This window comes from Echiichthys vipera (assembly GCF_963691815.1).
Source record: "Echiichthys vipera genome assembly, chromosome: 9".
In the NCBI taxonomy this organism is placed as follows: domain Eukaryota; kingdom Metazoa; phylum Chordata; class Actinopteri; order Perciformes; family Trachinidae; genus Echiichthys; species Echiichthys vipera.
This window is the reverse complement of record NC_139834.1, coordinates 11,118,875-11,139,062: the sequence shown is the minus strand read 5'-3', so window position 1 is coordinate 11,139,062 and position 20,188 is coordinate 11,118,875. Positions and strand designations below refer to the sequence as shown.

The window sequence follows — 20,188 nt, the reverse complement described above, 5'->3', positions numbered from 1 at the left end:
TTTTTGGTCATTTTGCGTACACTTGTGGTCATTTAGCATCTCTTTGTGGACATTTTTGGTCCCTTTGCGTACACTTGTGGTCATTTAGCATCTCTCTGTGAACATTTTTGGTCCCTTTGCGTACACTTGTGGTCATTTAGTATCTCTTTGTGAACATTTTTGGTCGTTTTGCATACACTTATGGTCATTTAGCATCTCTTTGTGGACATTTTAGGTGTTTTTATCTGCAACATTTCATGAATCAGGACTTTATGGGCCCTTGGGCCTGTGCCCGGTAGGCCCGTCCACTAACCCATTCATGCAAAAAGGTATTACTGTATAGCAACTTTGCAAATATTGAGACTTTACATTTTTGGTGGGTCCGGGTCTTCTCCTCCAGGACTGGAGGGGGCAGCAGAGCGCGTTAATGCCACATTTTGAAAACCAGGAAGAACCGAAACATGTGAGTACCAGCAGCAGCGAAGAAACATGGCGATGCCCGTCAAAGCAGCCCGTCTCTGCCGCCTGGTCGTACGGACTGTCACCGGCCTGTCAGTCACACACAGGCGGGCTGTCAGCCTGCAGGGGAGGAGGTGCTACGTTACCGCCTCGATGAGGAACAGTGAGTGATTCTTTTGTGAATAAAAAAAGTTATGAGTGAGCTCAGAGGTCAATGTCCCAGCAGGAGCAGCTCCTGACAGATCATGACTTATGTTTGTTCCTGTTTCCCAGTTTATAAACTGTGACTCGGTGACTGTTGCTGGGCTGTTGTCATGGTAACGCTGCTGTCCATGTTTGGCCATCCCCTCAGATACAAAAGATGCTGAATGTCCGCTCTTGACCGGTAACGTTACTATCCCCAGAGGTGATTGTAGAGTCTGTTGGGGCCCGGGACAACATTTCACAGGGGCCCCCTTGAACCAGTGTTCATCGCTATCATGAATAAAATGACACCAACAAAAAAAATGCAAAATGTGACTTTTATTTATCTCAAAAGTTCACATTGTAGTTATATTTCATTTAGTTATTTTTAAAATATGAATATAAACACAAAACCTTTTAATTCAAACATATTAATATGAAGAACATCCCAGGTTTAGGGGGAAATTATTTAAGTGACCTGCACAAATCATTTGTGGATATCTGCAATCATGTTTTATTCATAATTCTAATTGTAGATGTATGAAATTGCCTTTTTACTAATCATAATGTATTTGTGGAAGTTCAAATTACATTATAGATATCTGTAGAAGCCTGGTTTTCTTTTTAAACACTTGAGTTACAATGTTATGAAAGATTATTATTATTATATTATAAGACCAAGAACGCCAAAAATAAACTGTCAACCCCAGGTTTAAAGGATTGTTATCGAATTAACTTGATTGTCATTGTGCTAACAAATACACAATACCACCACATCACCACCGCCTCACCAAAAATTAAAATGTATCCAATTTTTTTTGACACAGACGAGCACAAGCATGAAGCCAGATTTCTGTGCAAATGGAGACATCAGTAATGTCAGTCAAAAAAAATCAAACCTTTATTTCCTCTTATTCTCTGTAGATCTTCAGTTCAGGCTCGATAATCGGACGGCTCACAGCAGTCTGGACATCTTCAAGAAAGACACTGCCGTCATCTACCGCATGCTGGGTCTGGACCCCAGCCACGTGCAGGACAATCCAGAGCGTTTCCGAGACTGGGCCGTCGTGTTTGGCGATGAGAAGATCAGCAGCGGGCGACACTACTGGGAGGTGACGGTCAAAAAGTCTCAAGAGTTTCGTCTGGGTGTGGCCGAGGCGCTGATGTCCAGAGAGGACTGCGTTGGCACTAACAGCTCCTCCTGGGTGTTTGGCTACGCTCAGCGCAAGTGGTTTGCCATGACCAGCAATAAGATAGTTCCTGTGACACTGGTCGGCAAACCAGACCGCGTGGGCATCCTGCTTGATTACGAAGCGGGCCTTCTGGGGCTGGTGGACGTTGAAAAACCCACAACCATTCACACCATCAGGGCCCAGTTCAAGGCTCCCCTCTGCCCTGCGTTTGGACTTTGGGACGGGGAATTGCTCACACACTCTGGTCTGGAGGAGCCTGAAGGCCTGAAGTGAATTAACTCTAATGCTGATTGAGACGGCTGTTGCGATGCTTACATGTTTAACAGTGCAGAAAAGAAAGCTGTATCTATGCAGTAAACATGTATGGCTTAATTACAGGGGATGGTTACATTTCTGTGGTCCAGATGGTTCATAGTAAGGACTCCTAATGCAACTTTATACTTTGTGTATGTCATCCAGCCTCAGGGTTTCAAATGACAGAAGCTGTTTTTGTGTGTACCTCATGTTTTATTACCTCTCAGACTAACTGATGTGAAACGGATGTGTGGGTGTTTTTGAGAGGAACAATAACTGCTAAGTTTTTTTTTTTTTTTAAGCTGTGTTCTGCTATTACCCACACAGTTACAAAGCTCAAATCGACACAAACCTTTTTTCATTCTCATGTTCCTACGGTATTGTTTAATAAAATAACAGAAACTGCTTTTACGTTTCTCTTTTATTTACAGCAAGATGGAACATATTTACAGTGACAGACTGAAGCTTAAGTCATGCTGAGGAATCCTTTCACCGAGTTAACTGAAATAAAACAGTGAATAAAATGCATTCATTTGAGGTGATTCAACTGTATGATATTACATTTTTATCACATGACGTAGATGTGTCTGAGTTTCTAAGCACACTGCATACTAACCAGAAAAAGCTTTCATTTCCTTGTCAAATAGTATCACTTCAAACACATCTGTGTGTCTATTCTGCAACAGTCATTTGCATAAATTAAATTATATATTTTATTTTGCAGTAACTCGAATGTTAAGAGATGCAGATGTTTCTGTGATACACAGTGACCAATAAAAAGAAGACAATGACCACATCAACAGGTATGTAGGTGAGCTATCAGCAGAGAATAAACTGGCTTAAACTACAATGAAACAGTCTTTCCAGTGTTACAGTGCAACTGATTCACCTCCTGTAGAGTTAGAATAATTAATGAAGCAGCTTTGGGAATATTTATGCGGCTATTACACGGGGCACACAATCCCTTGATTAAATGGGGAATCAAAATATATTTCAATATTTTAACAATAAATAGGCACAATGTATTAGATATTTACATCACAGTGACATTTTCAATCAGAAGCTGAGCACAAAAACAGTTCATTAGCATTGCAACACCAGCCAAATCATGGTTTGAATTAATGCAATTTTTCTCCACACAAACAACAGATCGCCTGGTTATATAGTGCTTTGTTGATACTTTTCATTGTGGAACAATTTCTCCAGTCTGCAGAAAAAAGGGACTGAATCCTGCACTGAATTGCTCTTCCACACAATACAATATGATATAACATCTATTATCCTAGTAAGATAAACTCATTCATTCATCAGGTCTCTCACTCATCCTGTGTCCATTCAGTCCTCATAATAAAATAGATTCATTTCCAATACTAACATTTATGATCGCTTGTTTTTCAGACGATGCTCTTCAACGTATCCAGCGTTGTCTTCTGCTCCTCTGTGTCGCACGGCGCGTCACTCTCAGTGCTCTCACGCTGGTACTCTTGCAGGACTGAAACAATGACATCATGGCCAAACTGTCTGGCGTCATCTAGAGGTGTGTTCCCCCATCTGAGAGATATATGAAGATGGATTGTTATGGTAAGTTATATGTAGGTGGAAATATTTTTCTTCCATTATTAACCAAACAAAGGAATCATACAGTGTATCGCAAAGTATTTATTTAGATTTCAAATCCCTACCTGTCTTTCATGTGGGGATTCACTTTACATACTTCAGTTAGGAAGGCAACAGCCTCCACGTGACCTGAAAGACAAAAGAGAGCAACCCCTGATGCCGTAGTTCGTTCATCCTTGTTTGACTATCAGAGTGGAGATTACTGAAGAATGAATGAATTAATAATGAAGTGTCACCTTCTGAGGCAGCAACGTGGAGCGCCGTGCGAGAGTCGTAGTCTCTCTGCTCCATGTTCACAGCTGAAAGGGCAAACCTGGAGGGACAACAAAGGAACAGAGGAGAGGGAGCACACAAGGTGAGTCGAGCGATGGCAAACGGCCAGAAACTCAAGGACACCATTACAGAAGTGGTTAAGGATGAACTCTGAACAAAAAGTTCAATATTTTGGGGACTATGCTTATTTGTATTCTTGACTTAAACTAACAATTGTTTTCGTGGTTGATTAATTGATTAGTTTGTTCTATAAATTGGAGAAAATGTCGACCAGTGTTTTCAAAATAAGTCCTCAACAGATTATTTTGTCCCTTACTCAAAGATACTCAGTTTACTCTCATAGAGGAGTAAGAAAAGATTTCTTAGAAAATGATTGATTATCGAAATAGTTGGGGATTCATTTAATAGTTGACAACCAATCGATTAATCTTTACAGCTCTAGCCTGTACTGTAAATACTGTACCTGTAAATACTGCATGAAGCTTGAAGCTACAGCGAGGAGACGATTAGCTTAGCGTAGCATAAAGACTGGAAGTAAAATCAAGCTATGATTTTCTAGGGGTGTAAACTTGTCATTTTTAAACTTCATTTGTATGGACTAAACAAACAAGATATAATAGATTTAGTTGTACCTTTAATCAGAACCCTGCCCCTTCATATTTATTGATCTTCTCCTCTAACTATCAAGATTGCATCATCTGGCTGTTGTGTATTCGTCAGGGGCCTGTTTCACAAAGCAGGTTTAGTGAAAACTCTGAGTCTGTTAACCCTGAAATGAGGGAAACTCTGAGTTTTCCGTTTCACAAAGGGAGGTAACTCAAACCAGAGACAGAGGGGTAACTCTAGCCTGTTTCACAAAGAGAGGTAACTTAAACTCTCGGTCAGTTACCATGGTAACATGCTCTCTGAAACTAACCTGGTCGGGACCAGGTTTTTCTCAGAAAACCTTGAGTTTCTCTCTGTCTCCGCCCTCTTTCAGCCACACACGGTGTTTCATTTCCTCATTCATTCAGTCAGCGGGCGAGTTTTGGCGAAGTATAGTTCTGCTATAGTTCCGTCTGTTTTTTCAGAAAATCACTGCAAACATCAGACATTAGAAGTTATATGAGGTGGTGACTATTTCACTACCATGGCGTGTCATTTTGATAACGATCCCGTGAATGAAGGTGACGCATTTCGCAAAGAGAATTAAATATTCGTCGGGAGATGATTATCAGACGTCCTTAATATGCTGCAGCCATAATTACAAAATGAATGAAATGGATCTTTTGAGCAAGTTGAATGTATTTGACTCAGCGTTTCTAAATATAATTCCAGCTTTTCTTGCAATTCATAGGTTCAAAAGTGTGTGCTTTTAGTTGGGTTACCGGTATATTAACTACTCCTATACAGCCTTCTGATCCAGAATATCACCTATAATGCGAGGGGGCTGAATACGGCACAACACCGTTTCATGTCACAGTCCATCTCACCCCTCCTTACATTTCCAACATTAACAACCAGTAATGCTCTCATATCACAGCAGATATTGTGTGTTGCGCTGCGTTTTTTTGCAAATGGGAGTTTTTTATACAACATTGATATGTTGTATAAAAAACAGCCACTTACGGTAATATTTACTTTACGATGTAAAACCTGCTCAAAATGAGGCGTCACCATGAGACTGTGCAGAGGTTTTACCTGTTTGAACAATGTTTTTATGTTTCATCTTAAGCTGCGCTTCTCCCCCGCGGGGTTGCACTTAAATGAAATAAACTTATAGGCTCCCACTCATGCAGTTCCCCCTGTGATATTACTGTGATTGCAACTGGACTACATTTAAACTTATGCACTGACCCGAGCCGCAATGTCCTCCAGCACCGTCTCTCTCTCTTTTGCTGCTGCAGCGGTGTAAACCTGCTCAAACTCACCGTATGAGCGCATTAATGTTTCCATTTCCAGTTGTAGCGTAGCCCGTCGCTTCCCCGTTGCCATGGTGACTCGTCGAATCAGGGCTCCATTGATGCTGTCTTTTTATACTTGTGGTGCACGCGCTTAACTCCAGGTCAAACTACTCTGAGTTGATCAACCTAACGCAAATCTGCTGTTCTGGAACCGAAAACTCAGAGTTTCCTATCTCAGAGTAGATCAACTCAGAGTTCCGGGTTAGACTCAGAGTTTTTTGAACCTGCTTTGTGAAACAGGCCCCTGGTGTCGGAGCTTTGTGATGAAAAATGAAAGGCAATGTTCCTGTTTTTACTGACCTCCTCAGAGCAGTGAGGTCTCCACTGAAGGCTGCAAACATCAGGTTTACCACTGACTTGTTCTAATGGATCAAAAGGCAAACATTACTGCATGATAGTGGACTGTTTCTTTAACATTTAACATAAAAAAGCTTCAGCTTTTTCTAACCTGTACACTGAACTTACTGGATCTTCATCTGATCTTCTCCTGGGGTCGTGTTTCTTGGTGAAATGTCTCAGGTTGTCGTAATTGTGGAAGTTGAAATGAGACACCAGTTCCTAGTGGGTCAACAAGTTCATTAAGCTGGAATATTTGAAGCACGAAGACGGACAAATTAGAACGAGACAACTCAATGAAAATGTGATGGTGACTGCATACCTGACAGAAGTGAATGCCACGGACGCTGTTTCCGAGCCGATCTAAAGGTGGAGACCAACACATCATACCCATGACGTTGGGGACGACCAGCAGAACAGCACCAGAAACACCAGATTTAGCGGGCAAGCCCACCTGGACAAGAAGAGCGAACAAAACGTCTCAACCTGGATTCAACATCTCATGACGTGCAACACAAGAAACAAACAGTTCCTTGAATTCTTGAGGACTCACATGGAAGGCAAACTGTCCGGAGAAGTCGTACATGCCGCAGGAATGCATGAGGCTCAGGGTGTTGCGAACGGCTTCAGCGCTCAGCACGCGCTCGCCTGTTATTGGACAAATACCCCCGTTGGCCAGTGTGGCAGCCATGACACTTCCTGACTCACAGGTCACCTCAATGGAGCACAACTTAAAAAAAAACAGTTATGTAGTTTGACATTTTTAGAAATGCACTTGTTCGCTTTATTGCCCAGAGTTTGATGGGAAGAGCATTACCAAAAATCACACTGCATAGTTTACATTTCTATTTCTTGGCTGGGTGCAGTGACCTCTGAGGTTTTCCGAGTTAGTTGAATAATAGCACCTGTAGAAAACTGTACTATAAGATTTTACTCTTTTTTTGGTGCCATTTCGGTTCAGTTTGATGTTCAATTTGTTCAATAAAAGAATGTAGAATAGAATAGTTTCCTTTGATTTCTTTATCTGTTATATTTTAGCAGTATGCTGTATACTGAAAGCAGCAGAACTGAGCAGACTTTAACATCTGTTTATGAATCTCAAGTAATATCATTATTGTGATATTCACTAACATTATTGCATAACACCAGGCCCACAAGGAGTGACACCTCCACAGATTTTAAACAAATCAAAATAACAAAAATTGGGGCGGCTGGTGGCACAGTGGTAAGGGCAGTCGCCCCATGTAACGAGGCTGAAGGTCCTCGAGGCAGCGGCCGCGGGTTTGACTCCAACCTGCAGCCCTTTGCTGCATGTCTCCCCCTCTTGCTCTGTCTCACTCCGTTTCCTGTCTGTCCTATATAATAAAAAAGCTTGAAAACACTGCCAAAAAATAGTGTTTAAAAAATAAATAAAACTCAGTCTGCCAAATTCTCCAGATTTCCTTCTGGAAACAAAAAACTGTGATAAATAAATAAATAACTGAATGAATTTGGGTCTGCGTATCACATTATCACATATTTTCATATAGTCAGAAGATTAGAAAAGCGCTATATAAGAACAAGTCCATTTACCATTTACCATATCATGATGTCAATCTTCTCATTTAACAACCGACAATGAAAAAAAACCTCCCCAACTCTCCCAAAATGTCGAACTGTTCCTTGAAAGGCAAAGAGTCTTACTTGAAAGTAGAAGTCGAGGGCCGCTGTCATATCTGCACTGTCAGGAAAGCACTGCAAGGGTTAAAATCAGAGTCAACACAAACACACACACACACACACACGACATTCACTTTCCCTGAAAATCTGCGCACTGAACAAACACACACAAAACTCACTTTTTTCTCTTTGAGGTAATAACCAATCGCATAATTCCTGTCACCAGTCTCCCTCTCCGACTGGAAACTGGAGATAACTAGTATTTAGAAAGTTGCATTTCACATGACACGGGACAATACTGTTGCGTCTCTTGAAGAACAGTACTCACGTTGCGTTGCTGAAGCCCACAAACTCTGAACCAGATAAGCTTTTCAAGAACTCCATCACCTGCAATATCATCATGTTTACACTCGGCTCAGTAGGAAGAACAAACAAATACGTGGCATCAAAAAAAAGTTTGCATTTACTCACATGGTCAAACCTCTCTGCCTTATTTGAATTAGGCTGTGGATAAAGGAAGAAAAAAATCACTTTCTGATGCCACTTTAAAGTCAGTAAGTCCCTACAGATGGCAGTAGCATATTTTTGAGTCCAGTGTTGGGTGGGTGTCAAAGTATGACGTGTACATGGCGTTCTTGTGCCTGTCAGTCCATGTAGCAATGTGCACACCGTGGCCCGGGGGCTGTTTTACGGCTGTGCTTGAATTTCAAGGAGCAGTAAGGGATAAGTACCCAGTAGTAAAGTTACCAAATAGGGATGGTAATCACATTCACTTTTAATGACTATACCCATAAAGGTTAAGGATGATATCAAATATTACTGTATCCAACGGATGACCTCATTCTATCATGGCCAATGAAGGAACAGGTTTTTCTTTATTTCCCCTCTTGCTCTCTGGTTCTCTTGCTTTTTGGAAAATAAAGTAATATAAAACAATTAATGACATTTAAACTTTTGTAAGCAGAGTCCCACTGGGGTATGAATATTGCAGAAAGTAATTTATTCAATTCAATATATATATATATATATATATATATATATACATATATTTTTTCTCACTACAGTAATCACGATAATGACTTCATTAAAATAATATAAAGACCGGGGATGGGCCGGACTGGAACCCTCCCAAGGGCCTGGAAGTTGCCCAGACCAGGAAGTGGCACAGGAGGCCAGATTGACAGCTGGGCAGGGAATTATCTGTGTATGTATGTATGTATATACATATATATATATACATATATATCAATATATATATATATATATATATATATATATATATATATATATATATATATATATACATACATATATATATATATATATATCAATATATATATATATATATATATATACATACATATATATATATATATATATATATATAAAACGTATGTGTGTGTGTATGTGTATAAATACTGTATGTATATACGTGTGTGTGTTTATATGGGTGGGGGACCCCCTGCTTACCCCTGGATGCCCTGGCCTGTCCTCACCTCTCATTGCAAAATATTATCACTGCAATATGTAATTAATAATAATACTTATGATAGTCATAATCGTGATATATTCGTTCACATTAGGTTATTTATTCATTTATTTATTTATTTTTATTATTCATTACCTTATTTACTTTTTATTTGTATTCTATCAACTGTCTATGCCATGTTATGTGTTTATAAATACTGTAGCACCTGCCTCCCATTCACATGCACGCATACACACGCACACGCACACACACACACACACACACACACACACACACACACACACACACACACACACACACACACACACACACACACACACACACACACACACACACACACACACACACACACACACACACACACACACACACACACACACACACACAGAGAAGCGAGGGTGGCTAACACACCTTCTGCTCTGGGGGCTGTAATTGGCCAGAAGGACACACACGCCCCTGCTGTCAGGCCCCCACACACAAAGTCCCTCCCTCTGCTGAACCTGACCCACATATGATAAAAGGTCTAGAGTACCTCGTCAGTCAGCTGGGAAACTTCAGAAAAACTCCACTGAGGAAAAATACACAACCATGTAGGGCTAAGCTCCACCCATGCACGTCTTACAAAAAGGGCAAAGCTCACAGATAAGTTTGATGTGTGGTCAGTCAGATGTTGATGATCATAGTCCAGCAAGTGACCGGCCAATAGATGAGTGATTATTAGATAGTGCAACATCACAAATACTTTCAGCTTTAGGAAACGCTCTGTGGGTCGGAGCCAGAAATCCCACAGACATGCAATAAACTGTCTTTGTAATGTATGTTTCACTGAAAAAAAAGTGCTATGGTGCAGTAGCAACCAATAACATAACATTTCCAACACCTGAAATTGTACCAAAATTTGCACTTGAACCTGATTGAAAACATAATAAAACCCAATAATGTCATAAAATGTTATGACTGATATTAAATAACATTTTTTACCGATAATGTGACAACCTAGTGAAACACTACATACAACAGATTTCATGTTTGAAAATGTAAAAGCTAGGCTTTGTATACAGTTGGCAACAAGGGATACATTTACAGGCAAAAATGCATTAAACTGAAATCCTTTTCATCGGGAAACGAACCTGCTTGACTCTGATTGGTCGTTGTGCAAGAATCGTCCAATGATTAGACGCCTTCAGAATATGACAAAAGCTGCAGAAGATGGCTGACATTACATAAACTGATTGAATCTCTATGAAATGTTCTTTTTCATCTGAGTCAACAGTGAGTTTTGTCATATAAAAAAAGTTATTATAATATCACACATGTTCTATCAGGGTAATGGCAGATTTTATTACATTTTCAGGCGTTTCAGGAAATGATTACACTATTGGGTGCTACAGGGCTCTCTGCATGGCTCGCATGTACAGCATTTGTGTCAAAATGAGCAACAGAGCAAGTTATCTCCTTTTGCCCATTGCAGCCTTCATTCAACAAATGTTGTAAAACAGTTCCCTGTACTTTTGATAAATGGTCTTGTACTTACAAAGCCCTTTTATAGTCTTCTGACCACTCAAAGCGGTTTTACCCTACTTGCCACATTCACCCTTTTACACTGCCATGCAAGCTGCCACGTTGATCATCAGGAGCTTATCTAATCATTTAGACGCGCATTCACACACCAAGGGCAATTCACACACCTTCAGGAGCAGTTTGGGGTCGAGTGTCTAAGTAAGGAGACATGCAGACTGGAGGAGCTGGATCCAGCTGCTGATCAGTGGACAACCAGCTCTACCTCCTGAGCCCACCCGACCACAGCACTTTTAAAATGTTTTTACAACTCCCTGCTTCTACTGAGGATGTAGCTAAGAGCAATGTCTTAAAAAAACTGATATAGCATCATTAGTGGACCTCTTTTGTTGGAACACGGAGACATGCCTGGCTATCCTGTATAGTTTCTTGTTTTTCATCATTATCTTTGAAGGTCTGTGATTGACCCTGTGAACTGTGTTCAAGCACAACTCTACACTGCACAGTAATAATTGAAGTGGGGATTTTGTAAGGTTTGTGTTTAAAAACAGAGAACCATCCTCATTAATGACAACCAACTGTGTAGTACGTTTTCTGTGTATATTCTAAAATAAAACCTCTGCATCGACTATCCTATCAGTGTATCCGTTGCTGATCAGCCTTAATATTTTACCTTAATTAAAGAACTGATGACGATAGCTCCGGCATTCACCATCGGGTTGTGTGGCTTATCTGCACAAGAAACGAGAGCATGTTATCACTCATTCGCCCCCTAACCACAAGAGCAATAAACTGCAGAAATTAGAGGCGTTATTTCATTGGGGGAACTTAGAACAACATCAGCTAATAAACTGAACACATAAAGTACAATGCTGCCTGCTTCAGTGGGGAGTAAATGGCCTCAAAGGTGAAGTGATAAAATAGTACACAATTTGGCTAAAAGTCCATCCAGACAGGCCTGTTCTTGCATTATCTTTGCTCTGCCAACAATCTGTTGAAATGACTGATCAAGAGTTGCCAAGATTTCTCAATTACGTACTCGGGAAGAAGATGTATTTCGTCTAGTTAGATTAATCATATGTACACTCTTTATTATTCTTAGTACTTGTTCTTGTGTAGAGAGGAGAGCTGGACTGATTACGCTAATCGCTTACCTTCATCATTTAGTGACAGTTTGTTGAACTTGAATCCACTGGGCTCTTTGCCGACAAACTTGTGAACGTGCTCGCTGCCGAGCTCATGCACAGCGATGGCGTACTCCAGAGGCTTCACACATGACTGCAGACAAAAGGGAACCTTGGTGTCACCCACAGAGTGTCTGCATGGCATGGGGATGTAATGGAGGAGCATGGAAACAAAAACAAAAAAAAAGATGGAGGAGTGTTAGTGAGGGAAAACACACGGTGGAGGTTTTTTTCAGGATGGAAGCATACATTCACGTGAAGATGTTACTATACCTCTGTCCGTCGGTTGTGCACAGAGAAACACCCCAGAGATCAGAGCTGAACTTAGCCAGCTGGGGAATGTAATCAGCTACCTGCATGAAGACACGTCTAAGTGTTACTGTAATGAACGAGCAGACGATATATCAGGTTGTCTGTTAGTTTATTACTCACTTGTCCTGCCTCCTGCTGTTGTGCACTGTCATACATCTTGTCGACGTGCAGGGTCAAATCTTCAAAGTTCGGAATGATGAACTTTTTCCTGAAAGCCTTAGTCAGCAGCATAATGTTGTTGCCCACACACCTACAAGACAGCACATTATTAAAAGGACATCACAGGGAGAACGTCAACAGTCTTCAAATACAGATGCTGCAATTAAAAAGATAACGCAGATCAAAACAAATAAAACCCCAACCTTTTTTATTATATTTCTGGGACAGGGGGGAAAACACTGGCGCTTGTTTGTACTTTTAATCACAATTGTTTTGTGTCTGAAAAAGGTGGCCAATGGTGGGCTTTATAACAACAGTTTAATCTAGTCTAATGTGCATTTAAAATGTCTTGCGATGTAATTTCCCTGGTTACAAGTCCTCATAAACGACACACGATTATTTTATGTTTCAAAACAGCTCGGCTCCAGCCCCCCGCCACCCCGACATTGAATTAATGAATGAATGTGTTGGCGCGCGGCTGCAGCAAGACGCACTGCAGAGCCAAAGTCATCTCCTCGGTTAGTGGCTACCCTCGATAAATTGCATTAAATCAAACAAGGTATCAGATGATTAACATCTTGGTGTGGTTCTTTTAGATGACAAAGGTATTCTCTTACGGAATACCTAATAACCCCGCTGGCAAACCCCCGCTACAGGGCAAGAGAGCAGGTGTTGAGCCGTATTCAGCACCCCTGCCGTGAAATGCACCCCTCGCATTAAAGGTGATATTCCGCATCAGAAGGCTGTTGTTTGGACCTATAGGAGTAGTTTATATAAAGGTAACCCACAACGGTCAGAACATTGGTTACTTACAGTCTTTAAACTATTTTAAAGACTTTAAAATCACAAACTTGGGTAATAGCGAACACAAAACAACACCTTTTTGTATGTTCTGTGGAAATCTACTGCAGCCATAATTACAAAATGAATGAAATGGATCTTTTGAGCCGGTTGAATGTATTTGACTCAGTGTTTCCTAAATATGATCCCAGCTTTTCTTGCAATTCATAGGTTCAAAAGTGTGAGATTTTAATTGGGTTACCTGTATATAAACTACTCCTATAGGTGGAAACAACAGCCTTCTGATCCAGAATATCACCTTTAATGCGAGGGGCTGCATTTCACGGCAGGGGTGCTGAATACGGCACAACAACGGCACAACACTGCGCACACGCGTCTCAGTCAAGCGCTGCTTCGGGTTGACTGCCTCCGTTATTCTTTCCCATACAGCGTTTTTATGGGCCCCTTTTATTCCACTCTTAAGACTGCCAAAAAGCACATCTTTATTTTGCTCCATCTCGGATGTCAGGATGCCGATCTGTGTGTCGGAAAGGTTTCTTTTCGTACCAGTGTATCGTCTCTCCATGTTTGACCTCAGTGGGCGAGGCCTCCGAACCAGGAATATTTATGGGCGTAACATGTTAATGACGATCGAATTCAGCCGCCGCATTTATCAAGGCCCGCTCATTCATACGCTGAAATTGGTCCGATACGAATGTTTCATAAATCACACGTGGGTCCTGTCATACGACCAATTCTGCGCTCAGATCTGCGCCCGTTTTCACGCAAGATTGATAAAATGAGGCCCATGGAGTCTTCTTTTGGTTGTTTTATTGTTATTGTTATTTTATTGTTTCTATGTTGGCATTTTGTTTTGTCTTTGTGGTCATTTTATGTCAAATTTTAATTGTTTTGGTTTTCTTTGTAATTGTTTTGCATCTATTTTTAGACGTTTTACGTTTCTAAGTTGTCGTTTTGTTTCTCTCTGTGGTGTTTTTACTTCTATTTTTAATCGTTTTGCATGTCTTTGTTGTCTTTTTTGTCTTTTTTGTCATTTTTGGTCGTTTTGTGTATACTTTGTGATCTTTTTTTTAATTTTCCCCCAGCAACCTGACTTTATGGGGCCCTGACCTTATGGGGCCCTGGGCCTGTGCTCAGTAATCCATCCATGCCTGTACTGTAAGTACGGTAATAGCTATGTTAAAGGGATGAGTTTGCCCCCAGTTTGGAGAAGCAGACAGGAGTTTAGCCACCAAAGCTGTACTTTAAGTGTACGCTATATGAGAATATAGGTAACAATTCAAAAAATACAGCATACATTTAAACTGGACACCTGCCTGCTTCTCCAAACTGACGACTGGCATCTACTGTAAGTAATACAATCACAATGGAAAAGTACCTCATTCAACCCTACAAAAAAATCTGGAGTTATAGTTATATGTCTAGATAGCATTTTTTATAATCAGCAAGAATACCAGGCTTTGTGATATGAGCCTCTTGATTTACACTTGCCCTTTTCAGTCCAACCATCTGTAAAGAAATGTTCTTTGACTCAAACACAACAGCCTCAGTCACAATTTCTATCTAATTGAAATGCTCAACTCCTCACTGGGCTTTCATCATTTTTTCTCATCATACTGGACTCAAATTGAACTGCTTCAGGCTAATAAATACCCAGCTAAAAGGGCAAACAAACACACCTGCATATATCAGCAGATCCTAACGGTTATTATAGATTTTCTTTTTCTGTAATTGTTGAGCAATGCTGTACGCTCTCAAGGAAAGGCACAGCTGGTCTGAACCCTCACTGATCCAAGGCATGAGGTTTGGGACACCAGGAGAAGAGAGTGGAGAGAGCCTGCATTATTCATATGGGTCATTTCCTAAAAAAAAAAAAAAATCTGAGATAGCTCTCTCTACTTCTAGTAGCATATTTATAGTCAGCTCTTGAGTGTTTTTCAGGAAAGGATAACCACACAAATCAAGGAAAACAAGCAAAGAAAGATGGACACGGCCAATTAAGTTTGACAAAGACTACCAGACTGTGTAACCCTCTGCTGTTCCAGGCCACAGGATTAGAGTCAATTACCCTTACAAATGATCTGCATGGTCTGTTTACAGATCTGTTGAGTCTACTAATTGCCACAGTCTGGAGCTCAACCAGAATGATTCTTTTATTAACACCCCCCAGAGACCCCTGTGTGCTTCTGCACTGTCTACTGCTTTGGCTGCCATGTGTGCATGTGAATTTTAGTTAGTAGCAGCTGTCAGCCTGTCTCTGTCAGTCTCTTGGACTCAAATAGCGCTGACCTCAGATTACGCCTCGTCTTACTTCTTTGCTTAACCACAATAAAAAAGTTTGAAAGACCCTTAACCTCACACAACCTTGCACACCTCTTTTCCCATGCTTCATTGCGGCACCTCCTCAGATTAATTTGCAGTTTTCCCAAATAATTTTAAATATGCAATTTCTAAGTAATATGACTTGTTTTGGAGTCAACATTAGAATTAACACCAGATAAGACTGGTGATGCAGTGGTAAAAACCGAGTGTTTGCTTAAACAACTACAGAAGATGTTCTGTCTGCTTTTCACATGCAGGTAAAAGTTCCCCCTGGGAATAACTGTGGGCGTAACCATGTCTCCATAAATAAACAAAAGCTTTTCACACCTTCTGAAGAGCTTCTTGTCCATCATGACTGGCCCGACAGAGTCACGTGCGGATTGTCGCATCTGACGGACACAGTCACGCAGCCGAGGGTCAGACGTCAATAAACCTGTTTTTCTCAAAGCCTGGAGAGCAGGAAAATTAATACACAAGGGGAGAAAAAGAGTTACAAATGTCAGACATGATCAAACATCTTGGGTGAAGCACACAGCAGCAGTGTTTATGTAATGTCAGTTAGCAGGATATCAAACGTGTAAATGGATATTGTTAGGGGATTTCAAAGGCTCAGGGGTTGCAACATTGTGGAGGAAATACAGGCGACTTGAATCCCTCTCGTAAGTCACAAGCCAAGCTGGCAGTCTCTGTATGAACCACGTGCGTCTATTTTTGGGGACACTATGTGCATGACCCTCCTGACCAGACAAGAGAGGCTCCAGAGTCATCTCCTCTGAGAGCTCGCTGTTGCTGTTGTCTGTGAGTGATTCTTAGTATCAGGGCAGGAAAAACTAAATTATTTATTATTATTGTTTATTTGAATAACAACACAAAACAGACGCAGATAGGCCTGTTAATGATAAATGTAGTGTTTATTATATCTTACCTGATGCAATAATTAAGTACCCTATATGCCTGAATCTGTATGTAATTAATACACACTGTTAATAAATATACACTGTCACGTAGAGCTGAAACAAAAAGCCAATTATTTGATAAGTCAATCAAGTAAAGTTAATCAGCAACAATTTTCATAATCAATTAATTGTTAAAGTCATTTTTATAAACCAAGATGATACAAATTCATTGCAGCAAATGTGAATATTAGTCTTCTATGCTCCTAATCTTAATATGTTTTGGGTTTTTCTCACTGTTCTGTAAGCAACTTGGGCTTCTGGAGGATTTGATTGACTTTTGACATTTTCTGATGCTTTATAGAGAAATACTTATTCTCCAGGAACATTTTCAGTTACAGTGTGTCAGGGTACTGTATTTATACAATATAAAGACACATATTACATTGTTATGTCTAAGCTCACCGACAGTCTCCACACACTTCCAGGTATCTCCATCTTAAACGATTGCAATAGGAAAAAATGTCTCTTTTGTATTTTTTTGATGTGTTAAAGGAGTACAGAACTATTCAGCTTTTTCCAATACATATCAGCTTGTTTCCAAAACGTTCAGTATTATTATCTTGATACTAGTGCAAGGATTTTTTTTTATCCAAGGTCGTCATTTCTACAACATAGAAACTTGAATTAGCAAAACCTAACTTCAGCTTTAAAAACATTTTTTTTGACAACTATCATTCTTGTAAGCTGACTCTGAGTCCAAGTAGGATGAATGTTTGTGCTGTTATCTTCACGCATAGATACTAACTGACACTTTCACCATCGATGTCCTAACCCAGTCACCGCTACAAACACATCCAGTCATCCGTGGCGTGACAACAAGCCACTTGTGTTGACACACGTCTCTTCTCCTAAATGCATGCTCCTTTTTCAAACGACCGAGTTGCCATAGACACTGAGGTAACCAGATGTCCCTGTCTGCCTTTTTTTTTTTTTATGTGACGGTCTTAAAGGTCGCGCCAGAAGAAGCTAAGTGAGGGTGTGATGATTTTCAAAAGCTTGTTATCAGAGAGCACACGAACACCATGCAGTCTATGCCCTGTTCATTTATTCCACTATATACAACATAGGACTTTTGAAGGTTCACAGAAGCTTGGCATCTCTTCAGTAATGTGTGGGTGTGTGTCTTACAATCTATCTTGGTCACTCAGTGAGCCCTTATTCTGTTGATTAAATGATGTGCCATTAATCTAATGAGGTTTATCATCACATCTGCTGGTACAAGCTCAACATTTAAGATATTATTGTAATTAAACTACCCAAAATAACTACACCTCAAAGTTAAAAATGCATGTTGGCTGATTGCGATTACCTCATACCTTACACCTACTATATTTAGTCCTGCTACAGGCGAACGTCGCTAAACACCTTTTAAACTTGACCCTGCATTCAGCCGGAGATGCTCTGGATTCCTGTAGGCTCCTATATCACCCCCCAAGGGTGATTTCACTAAAGTCATAGGTGCTTTTCAGAAATACAATACTGCTGTAGGGAACAGTGTGTTTGTGTGTATGGCCATGTATGTCATGGAAAGTCAAAACAGTCCATAGCGTGACAGAGGAAGTGTTTGTTGTTGACTCACAGAGGTGAACTGGGACAGGGGGATTGTCTCTTTGCCTTCAGTGATGGTGTAGAAAAGTAGGTCCTCCATACTGGACATGAGCCTGTTTCTGCCAAAACAAACCACACCAGAATATGTGATCTTTGAATTTGGACTGGCTCCAGTGTATCAAGGTAAAACCATGAGCAGTTTATGTTGACACACTGCTCAACATTTCTGTTGACATCAAATATCCAGCTATTGACCTAGTGAGGGGCCATGGCCTCTTTGTCACCATGACTGTATGTATAAAATAATGATGATTTCTTCATACACTATACAGCATGTTTTCCCAGGCCCATTTACTGTTCGGGTCATACATTAAACATACAAATGTGTACTTCAAAATATTTTAATAAGTGCTGGAAAATACAATAAAAAATAAGTAAAATGCTAGAATCAAACAACCAAGTACTAACTGCCATAACCTCTTGTTAACAAGTTGTAAGTTAATTACTTAATTTGTTGTACTTAATAATAATAAATAAATAAAAGAAATATATATATATATATATGAAGTGGCCACTTCATTTGGTATACCTGTGTAATCTAATGCAAATCAATACAAGAGCTTTGCCATAAATTCTCCCCCTGCAAATTTTAGAACGATCAGTTTTTGTCAGAAATGTGGGAATTCAGTTATATGTTTATTACTTGGGTCATGGTCAATGGTGGTGTTGTACTGGACTATAGTGGGAGGTGTTTTCAAAATGTTCTCCTCCCTATTTACACCACCTATCTGGATATAATGTAGTTGGGTACAACAACACCACTAACCATGGACTAGTCAGTGTTAAAACATATCACATACAGTATATCACCTCTCTGACAGTGTCAACAAAGTGAACATTATAGGCAGAACCATATTGGATTGCACAAGGTTACACAGATGTACCTAATAAAGTGTATATATATATATATATAGTGTATATATATATATATCTTGTTTTCTTAACCGTTACAAAATCTGAAGTGTAAAAAAACGTTAAGTTGTTTTTTTACGGGCAGCACTTACCGGACTATTTCTTTGCTCTAGGTGCAGTAAAGCTTGAGGTTGCCATGCAACCAGACCAGCTGACATCCAGGAAATTACTCCATCAGCCACAAACCTCAACTTGTTTTACACTTAAGTTTGTTTATGAATTAAACAATAACTATATTAAGTGGTAATTGTTGAGCTTTAGAGGTGCTGGTATTCATTTTTCTTTTAAAATCTTCTCCTTTTTTAACCATTGGATTGAACCATGCTGTTTAACACAAAAATTGAAATTATAATTAATGCTGCACTTCAGAGACACTGTAGCCTAAATACTGCACAGTTATTAAGGATTTTATGATAGTATCCATTGGTTTAGAGATAGCCTACTGTGACCTACTTGAGGGGTCCTCGGTCCACATCAGGGTCTTTCTGGTTGTGAAATTCTCTGTGGCTGTGCGGTGATGATGCTGCGGCCCAGCAGGGGAGAGGAACAGGTTGCTGTGTCCTGGACAAAACAACGTTGTCGGCTCCATATCTGGCGGAGATCCCTGCATTTTTAAATAGCTGCAAGATTCCCGGGTTAGCTGTCCTCAGACTTTTCAGGCAGTGCATTATTGTGATAAGTAGAGCTTAATATTTAATAATTCAGGAGAGTCTTCCCCCCCTAGAAGCTGATCAAGAGAGATATTTGTGACCAATGCCTCTTGGTCCTCAGAGCTTTAATAGCAGCAGCTGTCTTTACAGACTGGGTCAAGTACAGGCTGTTACTCGGGGGCGTGACTGTGTGTTGACTGTGGGGTCAATAACCACCAGCTACTGAAACCAAACTGATGTTTGAGTTAGTGACTTTCTGTCCCTTCTTCAGTTATGATCCTACTTGGACTAGTCTCTGATTATAGGGTATTCAGCTTTTTGCCCACACTTAATGCTCTTTC

General features: G+C 40.3%; 2 protein-coding genes across 2 annotated transcripts; one reads left to right on the top strand and one right to left on the bottom strand.

Moving 5' to 3' along the window:
• Positions 1-468: 468 nt before the first annotated feature.
• On the top strand, positions 469-2,478 carry spryd4 (SPRY domain containing 4; the record flags this gene model as incomplete). Its single annotated transcript, XM_083920855.1, has 2 exons — positions 469-601; positions 1,546-2,478. The coding sequence occupies 2 exons, from the start codon at positions 469-471 to the stop codon at positions 2,085-2,087; spliced, it is 675 nt and encodes a 224-aa protein (XP_083776981.1). The 3' UTR covers positions 2,088-2,478.
• A 36-nt stretch (positions 2,479-2,514) lies between these two features.
• LOC310952146 (glutaminase liver isoform, mitochondrial-like) lies at positions 2,515-19,958 on the bottom strand. Its single transcript, XM_083920651.1, has 18 exons — positions 19,651-19,958; positions 18,257-18,344; positions 16,049-16,170; positions 12,560-12,689; positions 12,401-12,480; positions 12,098-12,261; positions 11,617-11,675; positions 8,408-8,440; positions 8,265-8,323; positions 8,116-8,182; positions 7,961-8,011; positions 6,831-7,007; positions 6,600-6,731; positions 6,407-6,499; positions 6,242-6,303; positions 3,962-4,038; positions 3,791-3,854; positions 2,515-3,659 (listed from the first exon to the last, which is right to left on the bottom strand). Exons 1-18 carry the CDS (start codon positions 19,863-19,865, stop codon positions 3,503-3,505), a joined length of 1,830 nt encoding a protein of 609 aa, XP_083776777.1. The 5' UTR covers positions 19,866-19,958; the 3' UTR covers positions 2,515-3,502.
• Between the last annotated feature and the right edge of the window lie 230 nt (positions 19,959-20,188).